This window comes from Phoenix dactylifera, chromosome 1, assembly GCF_009389715.1.
Source record: "Phoenix dactylifera cultivar Barhee BC4 chromosome 1, palm_55x_up_171113_PBpolish2nd_filt_p, whole genome shotgun sequence".
Lineage (NCBI taxonomy): Eukaryota > Viridiplantae > Streptophyta > Magnoliopsida > Arecales > Arecaceae > Phoenix > Phoenix dactylifera.
Window position 1 is genome coordinate 22,459,751 of NC_052392.1, and position 22,417 is coordinate 22,482,167.

General features: G+C 39.5%; 1 protein-coding gene across 1 annotated transcript; it reads right to left on the reverse strand.

Annotated features, from left to right (window-relative positions):
- Positions 1-1,237: 1,237 nt before the first annotated feature.
- On the reverse strand, positions 1,238-21,991 carry LOC103722431 (sodium/proton antiporter 1). Its single transcript, XM_039129951.1, has 10 exons — positions 21,530-21,991; positions 19,585-19,761; positions 19,263-19,391; positions 12,810-12,986; positions 12,375-12,481; positions 8,323-8,443; positions 3,973-4,034; positions 3,577-3,879; positions 2,466-2,760; positions 1,238-1,788 (listed from the first exon to the last, which is right to left on the reverse strand). Exons 1-10 carry the CDS (start codon positions 21,800-21,802, stop codon positions 1,669-1,671), a joined length of 1,764 nt encoding a protein of 587 aa, XP_038985879.1. The 5' UTR covers positions 21,803-21,991; the 3' UTR covers positions 1,238-1,668.
- Positions 21,992-22,417: the final 426 nt, after the last annotated feature.

A 22,417-nucleotide genomic window follows, 5' to 3' on the forward strand; every position in this document is an offset into this window, starting at 1 on the left:
TAAACATCAACCATGACGATGAATAAGGAAGTCTAATGATGATCACCTAGCCGGAATATTCTGCATCATGGTATTACATCATATTAGCTTTTATGCATGTTAAGCTGAACATAATTAAGTTAAAAATAGGATCTCTAAAAATTCTCACGCCTTCGCCTATGTGGGGCACGTGAGGCACCCAATGCCCACATGGGGGCTACATAAGGGGAGAACACGGGGCACCCTTGTCGGATATTGTTCGATTCCAGGGCCCGCACGCGCGCCGCACCGCTCAGACCCCTCTCCGATTTTGTTTTCCACCCAAAATGCATCTGCAAGATTTGGAAACACCCACCTCATATGCCTAGGCTCTGGAACTAATCTTTCCGATGTAGGACAATTGGGCCTCACACCCTTCCCACCATCGGACAAAAGCCGTCCTCGTCTCTAATACCAAATGTCACGCCCTCGCCTGTGCGGGGCATGTGAGGCACCTAGTGCCCACGTGGGGGCCACATGAGGGGGAAACACGAAGCTCCCCTGCCAGATATTGTCCAGTTCCGGAGCCCGCACGCGTGCCACACGCACCGCTCAGACCCCTCTCCGATTTTGTTGTCCACCTTAAATGCGTCTGCAGAATTTGGAGACACCCGCCTCATATGCCCAAGTTCTGGAATGAATCTTTCCGATATGGGACTATTAGGCCTCACACCGAAAAGATTCATTCCAGAGCCTAAGCATATGAGGCGGGTGTCTTCAAATCCTGCAAACACGTTTTGGATAGAAAACAAAACCGGAGAAGGGTCTGAGCGGTGCGTGCGGCGCGCGTGCGAATCCCGAAATCGGACAATATCGGGCAAGGAAGCCCCGTGTTCCTCCCTCATATGGCCCCCATGTGGGCACTGGGTGCCTTACGTGCCCTGCGTAGGCAGCGGTGTGACATTTGGTATCAGAGCTGAGAAGGGCTCTTATTCGATGGTGGGAAAGGTATGAAGCCCAATAGTCCCATATCGGAAAGATTCGTTTCGAAGCTTGAACATATGAGACGGATGTCTCCAAATCTTACAAACACGTTTTGGGTGGAAAACAAAACCGGAGAGGGATCTAAACGGTGCGTGCGGCACGCATGCGGGCCTCGAAACTGAACAATATCTGGCAAGAAAACCTCATGTTCCTCCTTCATGTGACCCCCATGTGGACACTGGATGTCTCACGTGCCCTACGCAGGTGGGGTCATGACAAAAATCAAGTTCAAAAGTGAACTCAGCACAAAGTTGCATCAATTGTTTATCTTGTGCTTATTACATGCTAGCTTGATCCAAGAACAGATTAAATGGATGATTTCTCCATAAGTTACAAACATTAAAAACCTCAATCACAATAAGGGATAAAATCCAAGTAGGAATTCTTGACCATTATCTTATTTTATGTCTTGATCACACCTTTGCTTGGATGCAGCATTAACTGTGCTTTGGACCAAAATTGATGTGTGGTAGATGCAGACCTGAATGACCTGGTATCCTCACATAATCATCTGATAGCTTTTATGTATTTAATTTTTAATCATCATAAGGATTATAATACTGTCCAGACAGGTTTTTGGCAGGTGTATTGGGACTAAATGTGGAACTCCTACCACTGCACGGCAAAAAATCACTATGCATACTGACCAAAGCAGAATGCCAATATCTATGAGCCCGGAAGAAATGGGAGCTCAGCTAAAGAAGTGGGAAGTGTGATGTGGAAATTTTGAGCTGCCAAGTATGCAATAATTCCAGCAGTATAACCAGCAAATGCGAAACCGCTTACCTGCAAAAAGAAATTGTAATCATGAGCAGCCAGGTCGTGACTCCTAGAAAATTTGGGAAAATAAATTAAACAATTAACAAGAAGAGGTTTCGGATTTTTTGTCCTTGTAATTAGTTCTTAAAATTGAGCTTCTTATACTGTAAAGCAAATTCTGGCTAAGCAACTTTAAAAATGTAAACTATAAACTGATTCTTTCCACTAATCCCTAACTTCCAAATATATTCACGGAAAGTTTGATTCATTGATGCCAGGGCACATCTTATTTCTGTGCTCATTTGCTTTCAGTTTGTTGCTTTATTAACAGAAAAATATATGGAAAAAACTGGCCCATGGGTCTAATACATGATTGACTTTTTTTCTCTCTTTGATTTTTCGATTTTTTGAACCTAGGCTACAATATGAGAAATAAACAATTTAAATTATTACTTTTTTTACTTATGGAGAACTTCTCTCGAGCTACAACAATGACTTGTCAATTTAATCTTTCAAAGAGAAAAAGAAAAGGACCTTCGATTAATAAATTACAGACAATACAAGGACACAATGCCCTACAATTGGAGACAGTTCTGCAATCTTCAACTCACATTATCAGGAGGGTGCAACATGTGATGTCTGCTCATAAATGTCCGATATATTTGTGATGATGCATATGCAGTACGACTGAAATGGAATTTTACCTTTCGAAGATACCAAAAGAAATCCACCTTCTCCATTCCCATAAATGCAACTCCAGCTGCAGAGCCGATAATGAGCATAGAACCTCCAGTACCAGCACAAAACGCAATAAGCTGCCAAAACTCAGAATCTTGAGGAAAAGAAGTCAGGTCATACATTCCCATTGTTGCTGCAACAAGGGGAACATTGTCTATAATAGCTGACACTACACCAACTGCACTTGCAATCAGTTCAGCATTTGGTATATGGGCATCAAGGTAGTTTGCCAATTCCCTCAGAATCCCAGCAGCCTCCAAGCTACAATGCACAAAACCCAGACCATTCAGCATAAGTTGTCAGAAAGACAATTGTTCCTCAGCTGAACATTTAAAATTGTGTGATTATTGTTTCCAATATGCATAGGCCTACAACAACATAATTGGTCAATAGATCAATTGATAGATACATAGGTTGACTGATAGGCAGATTAGCATACACATATGCACACAATCCATATACATTCACACACTTGATTGATCACATATTAGGAAGAGTCTGCAAAAAGACTTCCTATAAAATTCAAATCAATGCTGCAAGGGCGTCACTGGTATGCACAAAACTTGATAAAAAAGCCTTAATTCATCTAGGTATCTGCCATCAGACAGAATTTTAACATGACAAAGAAGGTTCATCTTTTCACAGAAAATTACTTAGTGCAGGTAATAAACAAGTACAGCATGCATTAGATAAATGAATATAATGTGGGAATGAACACCTACATTTTATGTTGGAAAATATCTTAGAATAGAAAACTCATAAAACCAGAACCGATTAAAGCAGATCTGTCATTAATCATCACATATGATTCAGTTATGAACTAATGCCTCAATTAGGTCAGTCTGGAATTAACAAACATGCACAGGCAGTGTTCATGCATGAAAATTCTTCATTGACTATCCCAGTAAAATCAAGAAATCTCTCAATAAAAAAAAAAACTATGCCCATTTTTTAGGAGAAGCATATGCTTTGAGAAGTACTAATATTTATATATTTAACAAAACTTATATCAGAAAGTATATGCTGGTTGTGCAATGAATTTTGCTATTCATGGATAAGGAAGAGGTCCATGGATACCTGCTCACTGATAAAAGAATTCCTAGGAAGAACAGAACTCCTTGCGTATCAATCCGTGACAAAGCTTGTGGTACTTTCAACTTTTGCCTTCTGGAATCTCCATAATGAATTGCATCAGTTAAAACCCAAAGAACACCAAGCCCAAGCAGCATGCCCATGTAAGGTGGCAGGCCGGTTACAGCTTTAAACACAGGAACAAACACTAGAGCCCCTATGCCTACAGCAAAAACAAGTTGTCCTCGAGGAGCAATCTGTTCTGATGCCAAAACATTGGATGCTTTCTGAGCTTTTCCATTAACTTCACTGAATCATGTGAAGATCAAAAGACTAGTTATTTTAGTTGCAACATTAACTGAATTATGTTGCTTTTTAAAAATACTGGTTATATATTTGTACCTGGTGAGGGACATGAGAGCGAGTGGTACGGCCAGAGAAAGAGCTGAGGGGATAAACAAACCCTGTAATTAGTGACAAAGTCAATCAATTATGCTCCAGAATCAACGACAAGCCAACCTAACTATAGCTGCATCTACAATCCTTATAGATATATTCATGCCTGCATATAGAGTCTGGATCCTCTGTGCTCACAGGGATGCTACCAACCCTATTCCATGGGCATGGTTGCTGCATCATCAGGGGCCCATACAGGTGCTGATGCAGTGTGTGCGCTCTGGCATGCACGTGCATAAAAGGGGTAGTAACACCCCCATGGGCCCGTTCCACATATAATTGTGTGAGGATCATAGTAAGCATTGCATATGATGTCAGAAGTCAAAGAAGAATCCCGCTTTCATAGAACAGATAATGTTGAGAATAGAAAAGGAAACTGCAATGATTCATCAAGGCAACAGTTACAGCATTGACAACATTTTTCAGAAAGTATCGCCCTCAACAAAGCGGCAAAGGATAAGAATTCATGTAGCCAACCCTAACTAGTTTGGGATGAAGGCTTAGGTGAGTTGAGCAACAGTTACCGCCAGGATATGCCGTACCAGTCCGGGCTGGGACCGGTACCGGATCAGCATGGGATCCGGTACCGGGAGCTTTTCATTGAAAAACCAGCCGGTACAACTGTCGTACCGGTACAAAATCGATACAGAACCGGTACGGACCGGTCCGGTATGCCGAGCGGTATCGGTACAGCGGACCTTGGTTACAGCATTACAGGTGTTTCTTAAAAAAGAAAGTTCCCTGTCAATTTATCACTAATGTCTATCTAATAATCTTTAATTTGTTTGATTTTTTTTTCAGACGCATTAGAACATAATGTTAAACAATTACCAAATTTTAATGCTGAAAATAACAATGTGAAAATTTCTTGTTTCGTGATTCTGCTTAAGCTATTGCTAACAACCGTAGGCTACTCATATGACGCATTGTGCAAGCAACGTAGAAAGACTTCATTCTGGCCAGAAATTGTTTGGAACCATAACCAAACTATGCATTTTATTTTTGCAATATATATGTGAAAATTTAAAAAAAAGATTTTTTTTTTCAAAAAACTGCACAACATTTTTAGCAAGTCAACAAAAGTAGGATGAACAGTGCCTTCTAATATTCCTTAAAAAAACAATCATTTTGATTTGATCCAGTGACGTTCACCAGCATAATTAGACTGCCAAGGACAAGACCAAGTAACTTTGCAGAGGCTTGACTAAATAATTATAGCCCATTAAAAGGAGGTGAACAGTTTTATGTCATGTGCCACCACTGTAAGATATAAATATTCTACAGATAACATCAACAAAGCAGTACTCTAAGATTACAGGAAGCAAAGTTTCAATATTGCAGGCTAGCTTTTAGTCCAAGTTGGTAATGTCAATGTGAATTCCGAACTTTCCTACAAGATACAATTTGCTTAGTTGGAACTTAATATTTGACGAGTTGTCAGAACAAACTATAAAAGTTGACCCCACATTTTGACAGGCAATCTAGTTGCACTAGTTAAGATGCTTCAGCTTTCTCTCATTGCTGAAAGCTAAGTATAACCCCAGAAGCTACCGCTTCCTGCTTTAGCATAATGCCATGTAACTAGCAGCTGCCTGCAATGGTAAAAAGCTTGCTATCTGGTCTGGAAGAAAAGTTTAAGGCCTTTTCTGCAAAAAGTTGACTGCTACATGACAAATTTTTGTCAATATTTCAGTGATCAAGCTTCTCTGTTGGTAGTAAAAGCCATATCTCTTGGAGCTCAAGTTGTTTTCCAAAAAACTAATTTAGATATAAATCCAGCACTTTTGTTGCCTTTTAAGAACTATAACATGAACATAGCATAATCAATCATCCTTAATCCATCTATCCAAATTGGATTTATGAATGGTGCTCTTCTTTGTAAATGAAGAACTACCATAAAGTTGCTAATACCATGTCAGAAAGTGAAACAACTGGTTCGGGACTTGGTGGTAGCAGCTTTATGTTAAAGCATCTTGCTTGACGTAGGGAAAACTAATATAAGGATGTGGAGTTGTGGATCATGTGGTTCTTCGCCTCAGCTTGAGTCTCCATGCATAAAACAAAAGCAAAGGAGAAATAATCAATGAGTTCAGTTCGGAGGAAATATCTTTGTTATGCATCAGCCTTCCCCTTCCTATTTAGTATCTCTTTTCTTTATTATCTATACCCTGCTGTTCCCTGGATGCCTGCCCCCTTCTTCCAGGGTAGGATGCCTGTTTGTACAACACATAGACAAAAAAAGAAAGAATTACTTTAACAAGTTATTCTTGCATAGTAATATTATCTGTAAGCCTCTTTGAATTATTTCTGCAATTTCTAGTTTTCTACAACCCAAAATTACACCCGTCTCCACCTCCTTTTAGTCCCTACTATCAAGTCATGACCACATTTTGACAAATATCTAGCCCTCCCTGGGTGAATTTCATGTCTGAAGTGGGAAAACGATTTATACTATAGTATTATATGACTTAAAAGATTCAAAAAAAAAAAATGAATGATTGTCAAAAACAGAGTTCATACATATCATCTTGAAGATTCCACATTAGGGATATTTCTCTTTTGTTCACATATTTCTCATATAATTCATCATACTCCTGTTATCAAATTTCTACTCTTCTCGAACTTTGCTGAATCTGGGAATTGTCTTCCAACATGGCTCCATCTAGTACAATGTCCCCGAGAAATAAATGCAGCTTCCTGCATCAAACCTAGCTTTAGTTCCTCTTTCACCAGACTCTTTCCAAGTCTAGTGGAATTTTCAGGGGTTAGCTGTTTGAGTTGACCCAGCATAATCGGGGAGAAGGGCCAAGTGCTTTCCAACAGCCAACTGGTGTCATATTTTCCTCATTAGATCCCATCTTACCTTGGCTTGAAATATCATGCCTATATGAAATCTTGATCACAAGAACACATTAGTCTTTAAATGCTCTCATATCTTGATGATAGCCTTATAATCAAAGCCAATCCCATATTGCCAGGATAAGGAAAAGAGTTGGAATAAGAAGGCCACAATTTCGCCGGTACAGATTAGTACCAAGGGCCTTATAGTTTAGCTATAGAATTGAGGTCATAAACTCAGTCTGGATCATTTGTAAAGCAGATTGGAGTAATCCTTGAAGACATCTCCGAAAATACAAAACTTGGTATATGAAGTAGAGATGCACCTCGTAAACTATTTTTTTGGAAATTAATTGCTGACATGAAAGGAAAAGTTTATGAGATAATAAAACACGGCTTGCATTGTAGCAAGATTTTTGAATATTGGCCCCGAACCCTCTACTGTTTTCACATCGGAACAATGTGGTATTGGTACGATACCGGCGCCGACTGTACATACTGAAACTGACAGTTTTCAAAAATTTGAAAAAATATCAGCACCGAACAGCATGATTGGTATATAACTGCTGATATGTACCACTACAAACTGGTATTGTTGATACATACTGCTATGCATCCGACACCTGTACAGGTGCTGGTTTCATGCTGGAATGGTACAGTACCAATCGTATTGTCCTGTCTTGGCGGTTTGTGAAATCATGCATCATAGTTTTTCACATTCAGCAAGTGCTTGCTCCTATAAAAAGCATTGCCGCAATGGGAATATTATGACAGATGAGTTGTAACACTTGCATCGAAATATTGAATGTTAATATTTTGTAGGAAGCTTCAAAGCTGAAGCAGTTGAAAGAAAAATGATCAAAATCTGTTCAGATGTCATGTTCATCAATAGCAAAGGCTAGAGATAAACCCATTCATTAAAGAGGCTTAGATTTGTCTCCAATGAGCAGATAAGAGAAAGAATAGATATAGCAAAATAGACATGATAAAGATTATAAAAAGCTCAACTTAATAAAAGAAGCCTCTTGATCAGAAGAATGATAGCAAAATAGTCATAACAATGATGGCTAAGATCTGGGGAATAAGGCTTGTTGTTTCTGCCATTGTGATTAAAATTTTCTTATTTGTTGTAGACTTTATTTCAGTTAAGGTCATGGAAGAAATATGCATGTCAAAAACACAACAATAAAAAGAGACTTCACTTAAAAGAAACGTAGAGTGAGGATATGCTATTTCATGTAAGTTGAAATGTATCCTATGCTTTTGTAACAAACTCTGCCCAAAGGGTCATACAGCAAATAAATATAATGCAGACATTTGTTTTATTTAGACGTGCACTTTGCAGAAAAAAAGATAAAAATTTACAGCATAAATTTTGGTTATGGAACACCATAAGAAGGATGCATACGAATAAGCGAACTCTATCTAAAGATATCAAGTATACCACAAAAAACATACCTTCATTGTTGGCAAAGTAGAGATCTGACCATGAATCCACAACATCGTTGTTGTGACATCACCAATAGGTGTCCATGCCCCACCAGCATTTGCTGCTATTACAACAACAGCTCCTAAAATTCTGCCACAGTATATACAAAATCACAAAACATGAACATTTCCTTAAACTTTGGAGCATGATTCAGCCTAGAAATTCCAATAGACTATGACCAAAATTATAGCGCCTAGCAAGGAACACTATACCACCCCGAACCACCCAGTTTGGGGCGTACTGAACCGTACCAAGGACAGACCAGCATGTTTCTACCCCTTGGTTCAAGCAATTCGCCAAGAGAGGGGGAAAGGGAGAAGGGGAGAGAAGAAAAGAGAGAGAAAGGGAGGGAGAGGGAGGGGGATAGAGAGAGAGGCCAACGAGGAAAGACAAAAGTTGTTTGCCGACTTCACTTAAGAAATATCCAAAAAAAAATTAGGGGTAGAGCCCTCTATTTTGTTTCGAAATAGGGATGACCCCTACGGCCCGCCATCTACGAAGGAAATGAGGGATTTCGATTCCCTCTCTCTCTCTCCCCCTCTCCCTCTAGGTCTAGGGGCCTCTCTCCCTCCCTTCATCCCTCTCCCTCTCTCTCCCTCACTCTCCCTCTATTCTTTTTTCCTCTCTTTTCTTCTCCCTCCCCTGCCTTGCCAGCTCTAACTATGTCGGTACGGCCCAAGATGGAACAACATGGTACTGTACCATACCGTTGGGCAATCGGTACGGATTGGCATAGCCTGCCTTGGTGCCTAGAAAACTCATAACAATAGTTATATGTGGAGTATTTGCAAGAACATAAGTCATATACTGCTTAAAAAAATAAAAATGCGCTGAAGCTCAGGCACATTTCACAAGCTATTGATATTAGAATGCAAACCATCAAGACTGATACATCCGGTGATCTCATAAATTATGTTTCATAGATGAATCTTCATAAATCATAATGCTACTATGCTAGTATTGCATACATTATTAGGGATTGGAACGATAATAGTATATTACATGAAATTAGTTGAAGTTTAAAGGCTTTGAAAGACAAATTGTTAAAGCTATCAGAGGGGCATCACCAACTATAGATGGCATCAGACTTGCAATCACAGCAGACTGCATCAGCCTTAGGTTAGACAGGGAAGTTGGATACCAAACTACAGTTGCACTACTGATATGCATCATTTTGGTAACTGCAGAAAATGAAGTTAATCTTGATGCTGGGAATCCTGGCAGATTCATAGTTAAACAAGACAGACAGCTTCCATGTATGACAAAATTGGATGTTAGATCTGTTCGATTCTTCTCTACAACAACCTAATGACTTATAATTTGTTATCATCAACTCTAATAGCACTACAAATACGACTTGCCAGTCCCATTCCTCATATATGGGAATATGTATCTCTCTCTCTCACACACACACACACACTCTATATGTCTGTATGTAACATTCATACCGTGTGATACCATGAAGTTCAGAGCTAACAATACCAACTTGAAAGAGTCCTAATACTGGTATGGGCCTCAGTAGGCCCCATGTAGCAACACATGGTACTATTTGTTATTTGCTCCAACAGTGTACCATGGGTCAGTACAGAGGACGCACCAAACCATATCAATGAGGTACCAATAAGGGGCTTAGTACTGGGACTTAAAAAATCATGTTATATACGTACATAAATTGTGTTATATATACATACAAGTGTACACATAGGCACACAAAAACACAAACATATGTATATATACATATTCAGTCATGGGAGTTGAAAAATGGAAATATAAACCACCAGGCATGATCTACAAGGTCTAAATTTCTGACAAACAACAAATCAAGTATTTTGGAGACCCCTTGTTTGCATCAAGTCACCCAAGAATCAACAAACTATACTGTGCCTCTACAACTATTCATTTGAGACAAGTTAATGCATAAGAAAGAGTTCTCCAAAAATGATTTTGTTTATAAGCATTTAAGACCTAGTAGAAATATCCAACATTTACAATTTCATTCACAACATCCATTATTGAATCTGGTAATGGGTGTAATCCTCTCCTTACACCCCATGTACACCATAATCATCCCCTATATATACATACAAACACAAAAACATACACATATATTGTGCATGCATATAACACAGACATATATAGACACACAGACACATATTCAAATATATATTCCAAGAAAATGGAGTCATCACAGAAAACTAGAAGCGAGCAACAATCAATCAACAGAATTTCCAATACATCTAGCATACTAGAGCCTAAAGGAATACATGGCTAAAGAGATGGGAAGTCAGAGAACTGTTGACTGTGATAGAGATACCGAACCCCATGTAGATTGCAGAAGAGTCTTGAGACAATGAACACAAGTAATGGGAAAAACCTGCTATCAATGGAAACAGCACATACAGTATTTGGGAGACCAATGCAAGGGGTATAATTGCTGCCAAGTTGATGATTTGGAGGCATCTAGGAGCAACTTATCTTCAGTTAAATGAGTCTTAAAAAAGCCCAATCAGATTCAGAAATCCCACTCCTAATGGGGCAACAACGATGGAGTAGAACAGAGTAAAATCCCATAGAAATAATAAGTAGCTACAAAGAGTTAAAGGAATCCCAAGCTAGAAAAATATTTGATGGGATTTTACTTAAGTTACATTTTTTCAATAAAAGACTAAAAGGAGAGAATTGTGAAAGGATCAGCAGAAGATGACCACACATGCTTCAAAATTTGTTGAGTTAGGACTCAGTAATCCAACTAGGTCACAGGTAAACTTGAGCTGAACTGTAAAACATGGGGCTTGGCCAGAGTTACAACCAGCCCAAACCATACCGACCTAATGACAACGCCAATATCAAATGTCTACAAGAGACTCTTATGTAAGAAAAAGATTTGACCATTAATAATGATCCAAATAGTCTGAGAACAGGAAGTTGGGGTAAGTTATTTGTTGCTTGTAAAGTGGATATATCTCATGGAGTTTCATCTGAACTTTATAATTCTTATAGATAAAATAGATGTGCAATTTTAGTGACCTGTGTTACGTGCAGCAAACAACTCTCCCAAACACAAAGAATATTTGCATGTAATAAAAAAAGGATTAATGAACTTGAGACTCGCAAGCAAATTGTAGGTCTTCATCCTCTCATCAGAACAGCATTTTAAAGCTCTAATCTGAAAAAAGTAGTTATACATGATTAACTTTTTACATAACTACAGAGTGTTGCCACCAGAAAATTTTGGTTCTATTTCCTCTATAATCCATTTTGATGGTATGTTTTGCATTCTTTTCAGATCTCATAAAAACTATTCAAGGGTGTCACCAGTACATGTCAGTCCCAAGTTGGCCCATGTATAAGTCTTTTGTTGAGAAGGGACAAGACCTTAATTCCACAAATGCCAAGCCCAACTCCAGAACAAATCCTTTTCGTTTTGGCCTCAACCATGCATCCTTACAGAGCTAATATTCGGTACTGGCCTGAATTTTCTAGGCTTGGTCTTTGAGCAGATTGGGCCAGAAGCCCATTGACCATCCTATGTTGCAATTGCCTATGATCAATGAAACTTCATAATTCTGTGTTTCATTGTATGAGTAGAGAATTGTATTGAGCTCTAGAAATTGAATGATTATTTCTTTATAAGCAGTAATTTCACTTAACTGACCATGCAATTACCATACTACTACACATATGATGATTTTAGTGCAAATGCTCCTCAAAGGCTCAAACATTGTCTTGTAGTTTACTCAGATGACTGGGATATCTATTTATAGTAGAGCAAATTTCTCTTTGCTACCTACCATGCTACCTAAAGTACATTTTTATTAACAATGAGATTTTTAATGGCTCATTTTTTTAAAAAAAATTACTAAAATACGAGTCTTTGTGTATATGTGTGTGCTTGGGTGTTCGTCATTACAGTCATAAACAGCCATCAGAAAAAATATTCATAATATATAAAATATAAAAATTATAAATAATCAGAAACTTCTTGCAAATTAGAATTTAGAGGAGGTAATGGATTCCATACTTCCTGTATTCTGATGGAGGTACTAGCTTGCGCAATAAGGAAACCATAACAATGGTTGATGTTAGATTGTCGAGGACTGAACTTAGGAAGAAAGTCACAAAACCAACCTGTAAAGGTAATGTCAGAATACAAAACAGATGTAACGTCTTCTTCTGATATATTACTTTGAAGTTTGAATAGATTTATTCAAAATATTGTTTAGATAAAACATGGTATGCATTGAAATTCAGTTGCAGATACTACTGCATTTGCTTCCTAGCACTTTTACTCCAGATGGGTATTCAGAAGAATGTCAAATTAGGATTTCTACAGAAACTATATATTAGAATCTGTAGTTATATTTCAACATCAAATCAACCTTCATTAATGATCTAGATAGGCATGGTATTTGTCCAGCAATGACACCTTATCAAATGACTGAAATATATTACCCACCACCCAAAGGAGAACCTGAGGCTTCCGAGTAGTTATATTGTCAGTAACCAGTTTAAATCCTTGATGTGCATCAACAATCTCCACTATGGTCATCGCACCAAGCAAGAAGAAGACTATTTCACTGACTTCAGCAGATGCCCTGGTTAATTCTGTGACAGCTATATCTGTTGAAGGAGCCTACATCAAAAATATGCTATGTTATGGGAAGAGAATAAACCTTATCATGTCACAAGAAATTAATGATGCCATAAAAGCAAAACCAGTACCTAGATGCACAGAGATTCAAATGGAAGTAATGACTAGTATACAATAATCCTTACTTCAGACAATTGCAAACTACCATGGACAATTTGTACTAAACAACAGCTTAAAGTTGGTGGCAGATCTAATGATAAATTTGTGAAATAAATGAAGTGCTCTCTCTTAGCGGCTACCAATTGTGCAGGTATCCAGAGAGACAATGAGGCTGCTAAAACTGGAGTATTAGCATGTATCAGTTATTATGTGCAATATTGGAACAAAACATTCCAGGAACACCTGGCATGGTGACTTATAACGGCATATAGCATCACTAATCACAATTTCTGCCAAAATGATTACATAGACGATTCAGAATGTAGTTAAGTAAAGCATTTGCAATATTCTTACTGTCAAATAAATATATCTTTAGCTTGAAATTTTCCTTGTAAATTTGTCATAGCCTTTGATCCTGATTCCTGAAGCTCTGGTCGAGGCTTATTGGTCTAGGCTATTTTTCTTTAGGCAATATTGCTGATGATCATTGAGGAATACATGGTTTGGAGATCAGAACCATGATGCAATTTTAATTAAACTTCTTGGAGAATTGCTTGTCTTTTTTAACTCACTATACTCCCAACTAGAAGTATTATGGTGCATAAGTTGTTCATTGATGAAATAAGAGAGTTTTTTAAAAAAATTGCAATTACAAAGGTTTCCAGGACGAGCATTGAAAGTTAAGTAGAACTAAAACAAAATATACAGGATGCAATTTTAGTTGGTGTTGAACAAAAATAACACCTTATCAAAATTCTTGACAAACGGGTATTTTAACTTGATAAGTTTTTGCCATCTTTGATTTATTATTTAGACCATAGTATGCTGAACCGGCTCATACCGGCCGGTTCAACCCGTACCGGACCGGACCGGTCCAGTACAACGGTGGAAAATAGCTCCGGCCCCTAGTGGTACGGAGGCATACCGGTGCGAACCGGACCGATTCGCACCGGTATGGCTTCAGTGACCACAACGTGCGCGCTGTGGACTTTTTGACCACAGCGCCGCGCGCTGTGGCTTTTTTGACCACAGCGCGCGGCGCTATAGCCCAAAGTGGTCGACAGCCATGCGCTATCGCCAATTCGGTGACAGAGCGCACGCGCTATCATCGAGGTACTGTGGCCATTTTGGCCACAGTTTCTCTTGATGCCTCCCCCGTTTGGCTTTTATAGCCGAACGGTCGAGGCAAGGGAAGGCCGAAAAAGTTGTTCTCAAAATTGATTCAGAAGGAAAAAAAATGAGGAGGTGAGAGAGCGTTCTTCTCTTTCCAAAAAAATCTAGTGAAGGCTAATTAAGGTATGATTTTCTTTCTCCAATCTTTTTTCTTTAATATTTTTTTTTAAAGGGCTTAGAAAAAATAGCTCAAAAAATGCAAAATAAGAGGAGATCGCCAAATTTTTAGATTTGGGCATGATTTTTTATATATTGTAGATCTATGAAGCATGTGCATGTTGACATAAATATTTTTATTTTTTAGAATATTATTATTTTAAAAATTATTTTTAATTTTAAAAATAAAAAAATATATTAAAAATAAAAAAATGAAAAAAATAGTAGTACATTCTACATAATTCAGAAATAATTTTTGAAGTAGAAATCTTTTTTTTCTAAATTTACAACAAATAAAAATTATTTTTGAACTAGAAATTATAAAAAAATAAATAAAATAAATAAAAAAATTTAAAAAATTATCGTCCTTATAGGAATAAAGCCATTAAGAAAAACCAACTCCCCACAATTTGATATTGGCTGGGAGAATGGGCGAATGCTTGAGGGCCGATACCAGTTTTAGTGCAACTAATACCATAAGTGCTTCAAGAGAGGAAGGATAACCAGCTTGAAGCAGCACTTAGCTCATACTTTCCATGAGGTAGCTACATGCCCTACATGCCCACTGGAGGTTCGGCAGCTGATGAGCAAGAACCTCGCTGAAATCAAAGAAGCGAAGGAGAGGGCTGCTAAGAAGAAGACGGAGGTGGAACGCCGAGCGGCAAAGCCACCTTCCTATCACTCCAAAGAGTCAGAGGAGGTTGAGGGTCTAGATGAAGAGGAACAGATCCAGACTGCCATGCAGTCGAGCCTGGATGATCAATGGCAGCAGGAGGTGACCAGGCATAAAGCTCGATTTGAGCCCTCGTTCTACGAGTCGGATTTCAATTCTGCGAGCAGCAGGCAAGATCCAAAGTTCATAAGGACATCCTCGGTCAGGAAGGGCGTCCACAGAGGCGGTGGCCAGATTGCATCTATCCTGAGTTCTTTTGGTAGCCGAAAGAAGTCATCCAGAGGGATTCCACCAGGAGTGAGAATCCATGATTTAGACCTACATACCTTTTTCAGCAGAGAATCGAAGCAGCAAAGGGTTGACTCAATGCTGAAGAATGATAAGAAGAAAGATATGTGGCGAGTTATTGATTCTGATTCCACTTCAACCACATTCCAGCGAATATGGCAGACAATACGTACTACAGATTTGCCATTTCCGCCATACAGACTGTCAATTCCAGTGTAAATCCTCTAAACCTGAAGGACATTTATGGTGAGCTTCTTGACAGCAATAAGGAGCTAGAGAATTGGATAGCCTCCTAAAAAAGCAAGTGGCCTACATATGGATTGATTGTGATGTTTGATGGTTGGACCAGTCCTACTAGACGAAGCATCATCAACTTTCTGACATACTATGATACGAAGGCTTTCTTCCACAAGTCAGCTGATGCTTCGAATTACGTGCATGATTCCACGTACATCCTCAAACTTATGGAGGACATATTGATCAGGTATGAGAGAAAAATGCCGTGCAGGTCGTCACTGATAATGGGCCGCAATATAAGGCCGTCGGAAAAATCTTGATGGAATGGCGGCCACATATTTTCTGCACTCCATGTGCTGCACGTTGTATCAATTTCATGTTGATGGACATTAAAAAGATCCATAGGATGCAGCATACGGTAGAGAGAGCCCAACGCATCACCGGGTATATTTATAACCATACCTAGGTCATTTCACTGATGAGAAAGTTTGCAGAAAAAGAGATTTTAGGACCAGGAGTCACACAATTTGCTACCAACTACGTTGCACTTGATAGCCTTCTCGAGAAGAAAAGAGCTCTACGTCAGATGTTTGTCGATCCCGAGTGGCAGAAAAATAGATATGCCCAGGCCGGCACTGAAGGGAGCAAAGTGAAAAACTTGGTGACGAGGCAAATATTCTGACAGCAGGCTACTGCGATAATCAAGGCTAACAAACCATTATATGAAGTGCTGCGAGGCGTGGATAGCGAGAGGTACTCCTAGATGGGCTTTCTGTATCACATGATGGAGAGGGCAAAGGCTCATATCATAGAAGTAGATCTAGCACATGCCCAAGAGTACATCAACATCATTGAGCGACGGTGGAAAGCCCAAATGGATAGAAAATTGCATCTAGCAGGTAAGCAAGAACATTGATAATTATATTGGTAGTTTTACTTGTATAATTTTACATAAACGGTCTCGTCTATGTGCAGCATACTACCTGAACCTCCAATTCCAGTACAACGAACCTGAAATTGGTATGGATGACAAACTTCTGGCGGCTCTGCATAATGTCATTTACAAGATGGAGCCTAATCCAAAAGTCGTGGCCCTATGTCTAAAAGAAGTAACTAAACTTTAGTAGCATGTGTAAGTTTATCGGTATCTTCTATTATTAACAATTTAACATAGTACAATACGCTTCTTGTTCACAGACCAAATTATTTAGAGAGAGCAGCAACAGCTTTGGACAGCGAGTAGCTGTCGTGAGTAAGACAACTATGAAACCAGGTACGTTATGCATCACGAGGACATTCACCTGGCGTTAGAGGGTTACTAATATGATACTAATATATATTTTTCTTCAATGTTTGTGCTGCTGAATAGTGGTTCATTTTGGGGTGTCCGTGAAAAACCTTAAGCGGATTGCTAGCTGGATTCTCTTCCAGGCGGTCTCCTCGAGTGAAAGTGAGCGCAACTGGTCCATCTTCGCTCTCATCCACAGCAAGCAGAGAAACCATTTGACACAGAAACGCCTCAACGACCTTGTATATGTGCACTACAATCTACGGCTGAGGCTAAAGTGCATTCAAAAGGAAGTGGAACTCAAGTATGCAGATCCAATATACATGACTTTCGACGATGATGATGATGATCCTATGGTCGGCCGACTTGTGGGCCAGCAGCAAGAGCCAGAGCTTGACGAGCTAGGATCGCCTCCACGATCGGCCGACTTTATAGCCAACGAGACTAGCGTCAATCTAGAGCAATGGGTTGGGTGCAATATTCCACGCACTCCAACAGCTGATTAGCCACAGCCACAGGAGAGCCAGTCACTATATGACTGGTACGAGACACCCTCTCAGAGAGATGATCGAGAGATGCTCAGACGAGGACACTATGATACCCAGTCTACTAGGTCAGGAGAGGGACATAGCCAAGCACAGAGGGGCATAAAGGGTAAGAAGGCAGCTACCCAACAAACCAAAAATGAAAAACAAAGGGCCCCAATAGAGAGTGTTGAGGAGATCTAGAGCAACAGTGATGAAAGTTCTGGTAGTGATGGATCTGCTAGCCATGGAGAGAGTGGAGGACCATATGGTACTACTTATAAGATACAACCGAAGGTTGATCTTCAATACACCGATGAATCTCAGTTTACGTATGCTATACAGGATACAGACCACAGTCGATCATCTTATAGAGCCCGCAAGGATACCATTGCATATAGGAGACGGGCTTCTCGAAGTCATTCAAAAGGATAGGATGCAGCTGCAGATAACCTCGCATATAAAGTAGGATTCATAAACGTATCAAATTTCGAGTCATATACCGGATCCTATTATCCGCAGCCTCAGATAGCCCATTATCCATATGGATATGGATATGGTGCGTCAGAGGCATCTTCTGGTGGCTACTATCTACGCAGTCCAGAGCATCTTACGAGTCGAATTTTGCTGACGTCATATTCGGATGAACCCCTCCACAATCAGAAGACACCTCTCAGAGCTAGAACTTGAACGAGAGATCCGAGAGTTCTTATAACTTGGCGTGCGTTCCTTCTGGGATGAGCAAACAAGACTACGCCGCTTGGATAGAGGAGTGGATTGATCTGTCTCCTCCTGACTATACTTATGATCCGAATATCTACGAGAGCCATCGCCACTCATCCCGCTTTTAGACATCTGAGAGTGCTTTCAAAGTATGTAATTGAATGTATCTTGATTTGAAGATATTTTATATTGTTCATTTTATGATTTGTATCCTTTGAAATTGAAAGTAATAAGATGCATCATCTAGCTTAAACCCTAAACATGAAAACATAAAAAAATATGAAAAAAAAATCAAGAAAACAACAAAAAAACTTTAAATTAAACTTAAATTCATAAAAAAAGATCCAAAAGAGAGAGAACTCCCAAAAAAAACCGTACGATAGCCGAAATCCAGCCGAACTAGTGGTACCAGTTCGGTACAACCCGAACTGGTACTGAACCGATCCGGTAGGCCACCGGTATGCCTATTGGTACCGGTTCGATGGACCATGATTTAGACTTTATCTTTGACATCTTCATTCTGGACTTGAAAGGTCTAGAAAGACTTTAAAGAAGGACCAAAATCAAAAGAACAAGATGACAGTTGATACTCGCAAGATAACTCTCGGTATCTTAAAGGTTAATCAATGTCATTAACCTTTCAAATTCAAAAATATTTGCAGAATTAGTTACTAGATTGCAAGCTGAGCCATACTGTGTCAATACTGGTCCAGCAGAGACTGCCATGGGCTGGCACTTGAAACCCTGATTCCAACACCAGAACTGCCATATCTGATGACAGTTTTCTTAAAAAATAGCAACCTTTGGAATTATTTATGGATTTATTAAATTAATATATTATGCAAAAGCAGGATAAAAAAACCCTGAACCAGCTGGGAAGCTGAAGTGCATATTGTGGGATACATAAAATAATTATCTAGCTGATAGCAGATATCCTCTGAAACCTATCACTCTGATCAAGTACAAGGAATCACATGTTAACAGGAGGGAAGAGACAGGGTGATAAAAAAGGAGATACTGTTACAGAAGTTAATCTGCCTTGCCAAGGGAGCCAAAAAGAGATATTTAATAAACTAAAAAATACCGGTGAGACTCACTCCAATGCTTCTAATAACCCATAGGCAAACAGCCATCAACAATCCAACTCCACTTTTGTTGAATGCTAAAGATTCCTCGAAAATAATGCCAGCATAACCAATTGCAAATACCAACACCATAGCAACATCCTGTACCATGAGAAACTTCAATTAAAACATCTTTATTGATGGTCCCACCATATTCACAAAATCATCTGCATGCAGATGAGGGTGAAGAAAGTGTATACTAAGAGAGTTCCATCATTAAAAATTAACTATCATTTCAGCTAGAACATAAGACAATCATCCCAAGAAATACAAGCAACAAGCAAAAAGAGTCAACCTGATTGGCAGCCACCCAAGAATGATTGATTGCAGCTGCCCCTGCCAAAGCTGATGCAAGTATAGTAAGAGCTTTCAGTAGATCAGTCTTTGGCTGGTAACTAGCTTCAAAATCCTGGGAGCTTACTTCATCAAGTGAACATAAGGGATCACAACCTCCAGATCCATCCATCAACTCCTAATTCAATGTAATAGTTCCAAGTTAATAGCGAGGATAACAATGTCCAAATTTACATTAACATGTTCACTGGATTTAAGACTCAAAGTTGCATGCGAGAGAGGGATGCAAAACTGAAAGAGCAATTTACATGTAATTTAGACATCCTTATGCTTTAGGAGCCATAAGATGGCTATGATACAACCATAAATTGCTACAACATCCATAGAATTACATAAAAGAAATGAAAATAGATTGTCCCTACTAAAACAACCTATGACACATAATAAGTTCAACCAGATTTTGAATAAGAGAAATGCAACAAAATGGTCATCTGCACAAACCTTTTAAACAATTGCTTAGGTTGGCTGAAGTGACTACTTTGATACAATTAACTGCCCCAATGCATACAGTGAACATATTGCAGAGAATCTAAATGATGGAATGTATAAAGTCCTCCTTTTACCATGAATAAATGCATTTACATGCTTAGGTAAAAAGTTCACAGTTGAATGACAGAAACAACAACTGGAGATCATCTTGTCTACCGGAGCATAAGTTACATAGTAGTTCAACACCATACTCTTGTATAAAATCAGGAGCCACCAAACTAGTTTTTTTTGTTCGCTTAATCAAACCATTAGAGTAAGTCTTTATTCTGCAAACTAACTTGAATGAGAAGCACTTCTTCCCATGTGGAACAGAATAAGATTTTGATTGAAACAGAAAGCAGCAAGCTTCACATCAAGAGCCTTTTGCCACTGAGGGTATACGGCGGACATAGGGGAATAGCAAATGCTAGGCCAATATATAGCAGAAGCAGTGGTCAGTGGATCTGGTAATTAGTTTTCATAAAAATGATAGCAATGCTCACAAGAACGCAACCGACAAGCAGCATCATCAACTGTGCAACACATGATGGGAATGTCAGAATCCGCAAGAGTATCCTCGGTAGACTGATGGATCACTATTCGCCTTTTTGGCCAATACACTATGCTTAGCGGGAGGAGGATAGAAAGTTGACTCATCTTAAACGGCATAATACAAACCATAAAAGTAAGAAAGCGGGACATGTAAGAGGATAAGGAACAGTTTAATAAGGTAAGGACCAAAAAAGGTCAAATTGTGGAGAATTGATAGAAGAAGAGCTATGGAATCATGGCACCAGTACATCTATTCTCAGGACTGTACCCATGAAAGACACGCATAGCAGACCAAGCCATGAACTTGGTACGCTTGACAAGAGGAACCAGTATAACACGGATACAAAAACAAAGTCAATGGAAAGCAAATACTTATACTAACACTTGAAGGTCTGGAATTGATAAAGTAGTCTTCAAGACCAATTCAACCCAGGAAGAGAGATACAGTAGACTCAACTATGTGCATGCTCGGGCTCAACCACTCAAACTATGTAGAGCCACAAAGGCAACAAAACAGAGATACAATGCCATAAATGAGGAAGAAATTGCGAAATCAGTGGACAAGTCCTCATTGCCACAAAAGGAAACAAATAGGTTTTAGAAAATTGCAGGTGAAGCATAGAATCTAACTACCAAAGCCTTTACAAAGTTAAAGAACTATGAACTATTATGCATACGAAAGCCAAATATAATGAATGAAGCCATCAAGAATAGATAACACCATCAGAATGTAACGTTCAAAGCACCATCTAATTATGGCAAATCGACATCAGAGGGGAAAAAATGAAATTTGCTGCACGCATAAGTAGATAACTACACATGAGTCCAACGTCTGGAGCTCCGGAAAGGGGGTGATCGAAGAGAACCTCGTATTGTCCGGGGGCCTTCCCTGGCTCGAGAGGGGAGGGGGACGAGCTCTTGGATTTCTCTTCCACGCGCGTGATAACGCCGGAACCCCGCCATCTCTCGGAGCTGACCCTGTGGCGAGACGAACCACATGAGGGGAGAAGAAGCGGGGAGACCGAGGGGCGGGGTCGCGCGACGGCGAATGGAGACGAAGGATGAGAAGAGGATGAGGAGAAGGAGAGAGACGGGAGCGCGAGGCTTTGGCTTCCGATCAAGTAGGACGAGAGAGACATTTTTTGGGTGTGAGGTGGGGGTGTTGCAGAAGCGAGACGAGTGAGTTTGGGACAACGAACAGGGGAGGGAGGGAGGGACGGAGAAGGGGGATAAAAAACTGCACGAGGTTTCGGTCGCCGGTGTGTAGCGACGCGCAGAGCCCTCGGGTCTCGTTCGCGGCCGCGCGTGACAATGATTCCGTGCGTCCAACGCGGGCACGATGCGGCAATTTCAACATTCGATGCTGGCTTATACGAAAATATTCTTACATCAAATTTTTATTTTTTTTAATAACACAGACTATTCCGTACAATTCTGGCATAAATATATCCAATAAATTTTAAAAAAAAATATAAAAAAAAATAGAAAACTTACAACTATCTTATATGAAGTCACCATAAAGTTGGGCAACCTAAGAAGCTACCAAATCAGCTACCTTACTCTCTTTTCGGTACATATAGGTGACACAAAATTCCACACAGTCCCACAACATACTACGCATATCGTGCAGAAGGAGTTGCTCAACACCTGCCTTGGCATAGCTCAGAATCCACCTAACGACAGTCGCCGATTCTTCTTTAAAATGAATCCAGTTAGTCCCTAGGATAAATTGAGCAAAAGAAATGCCCTCCCAA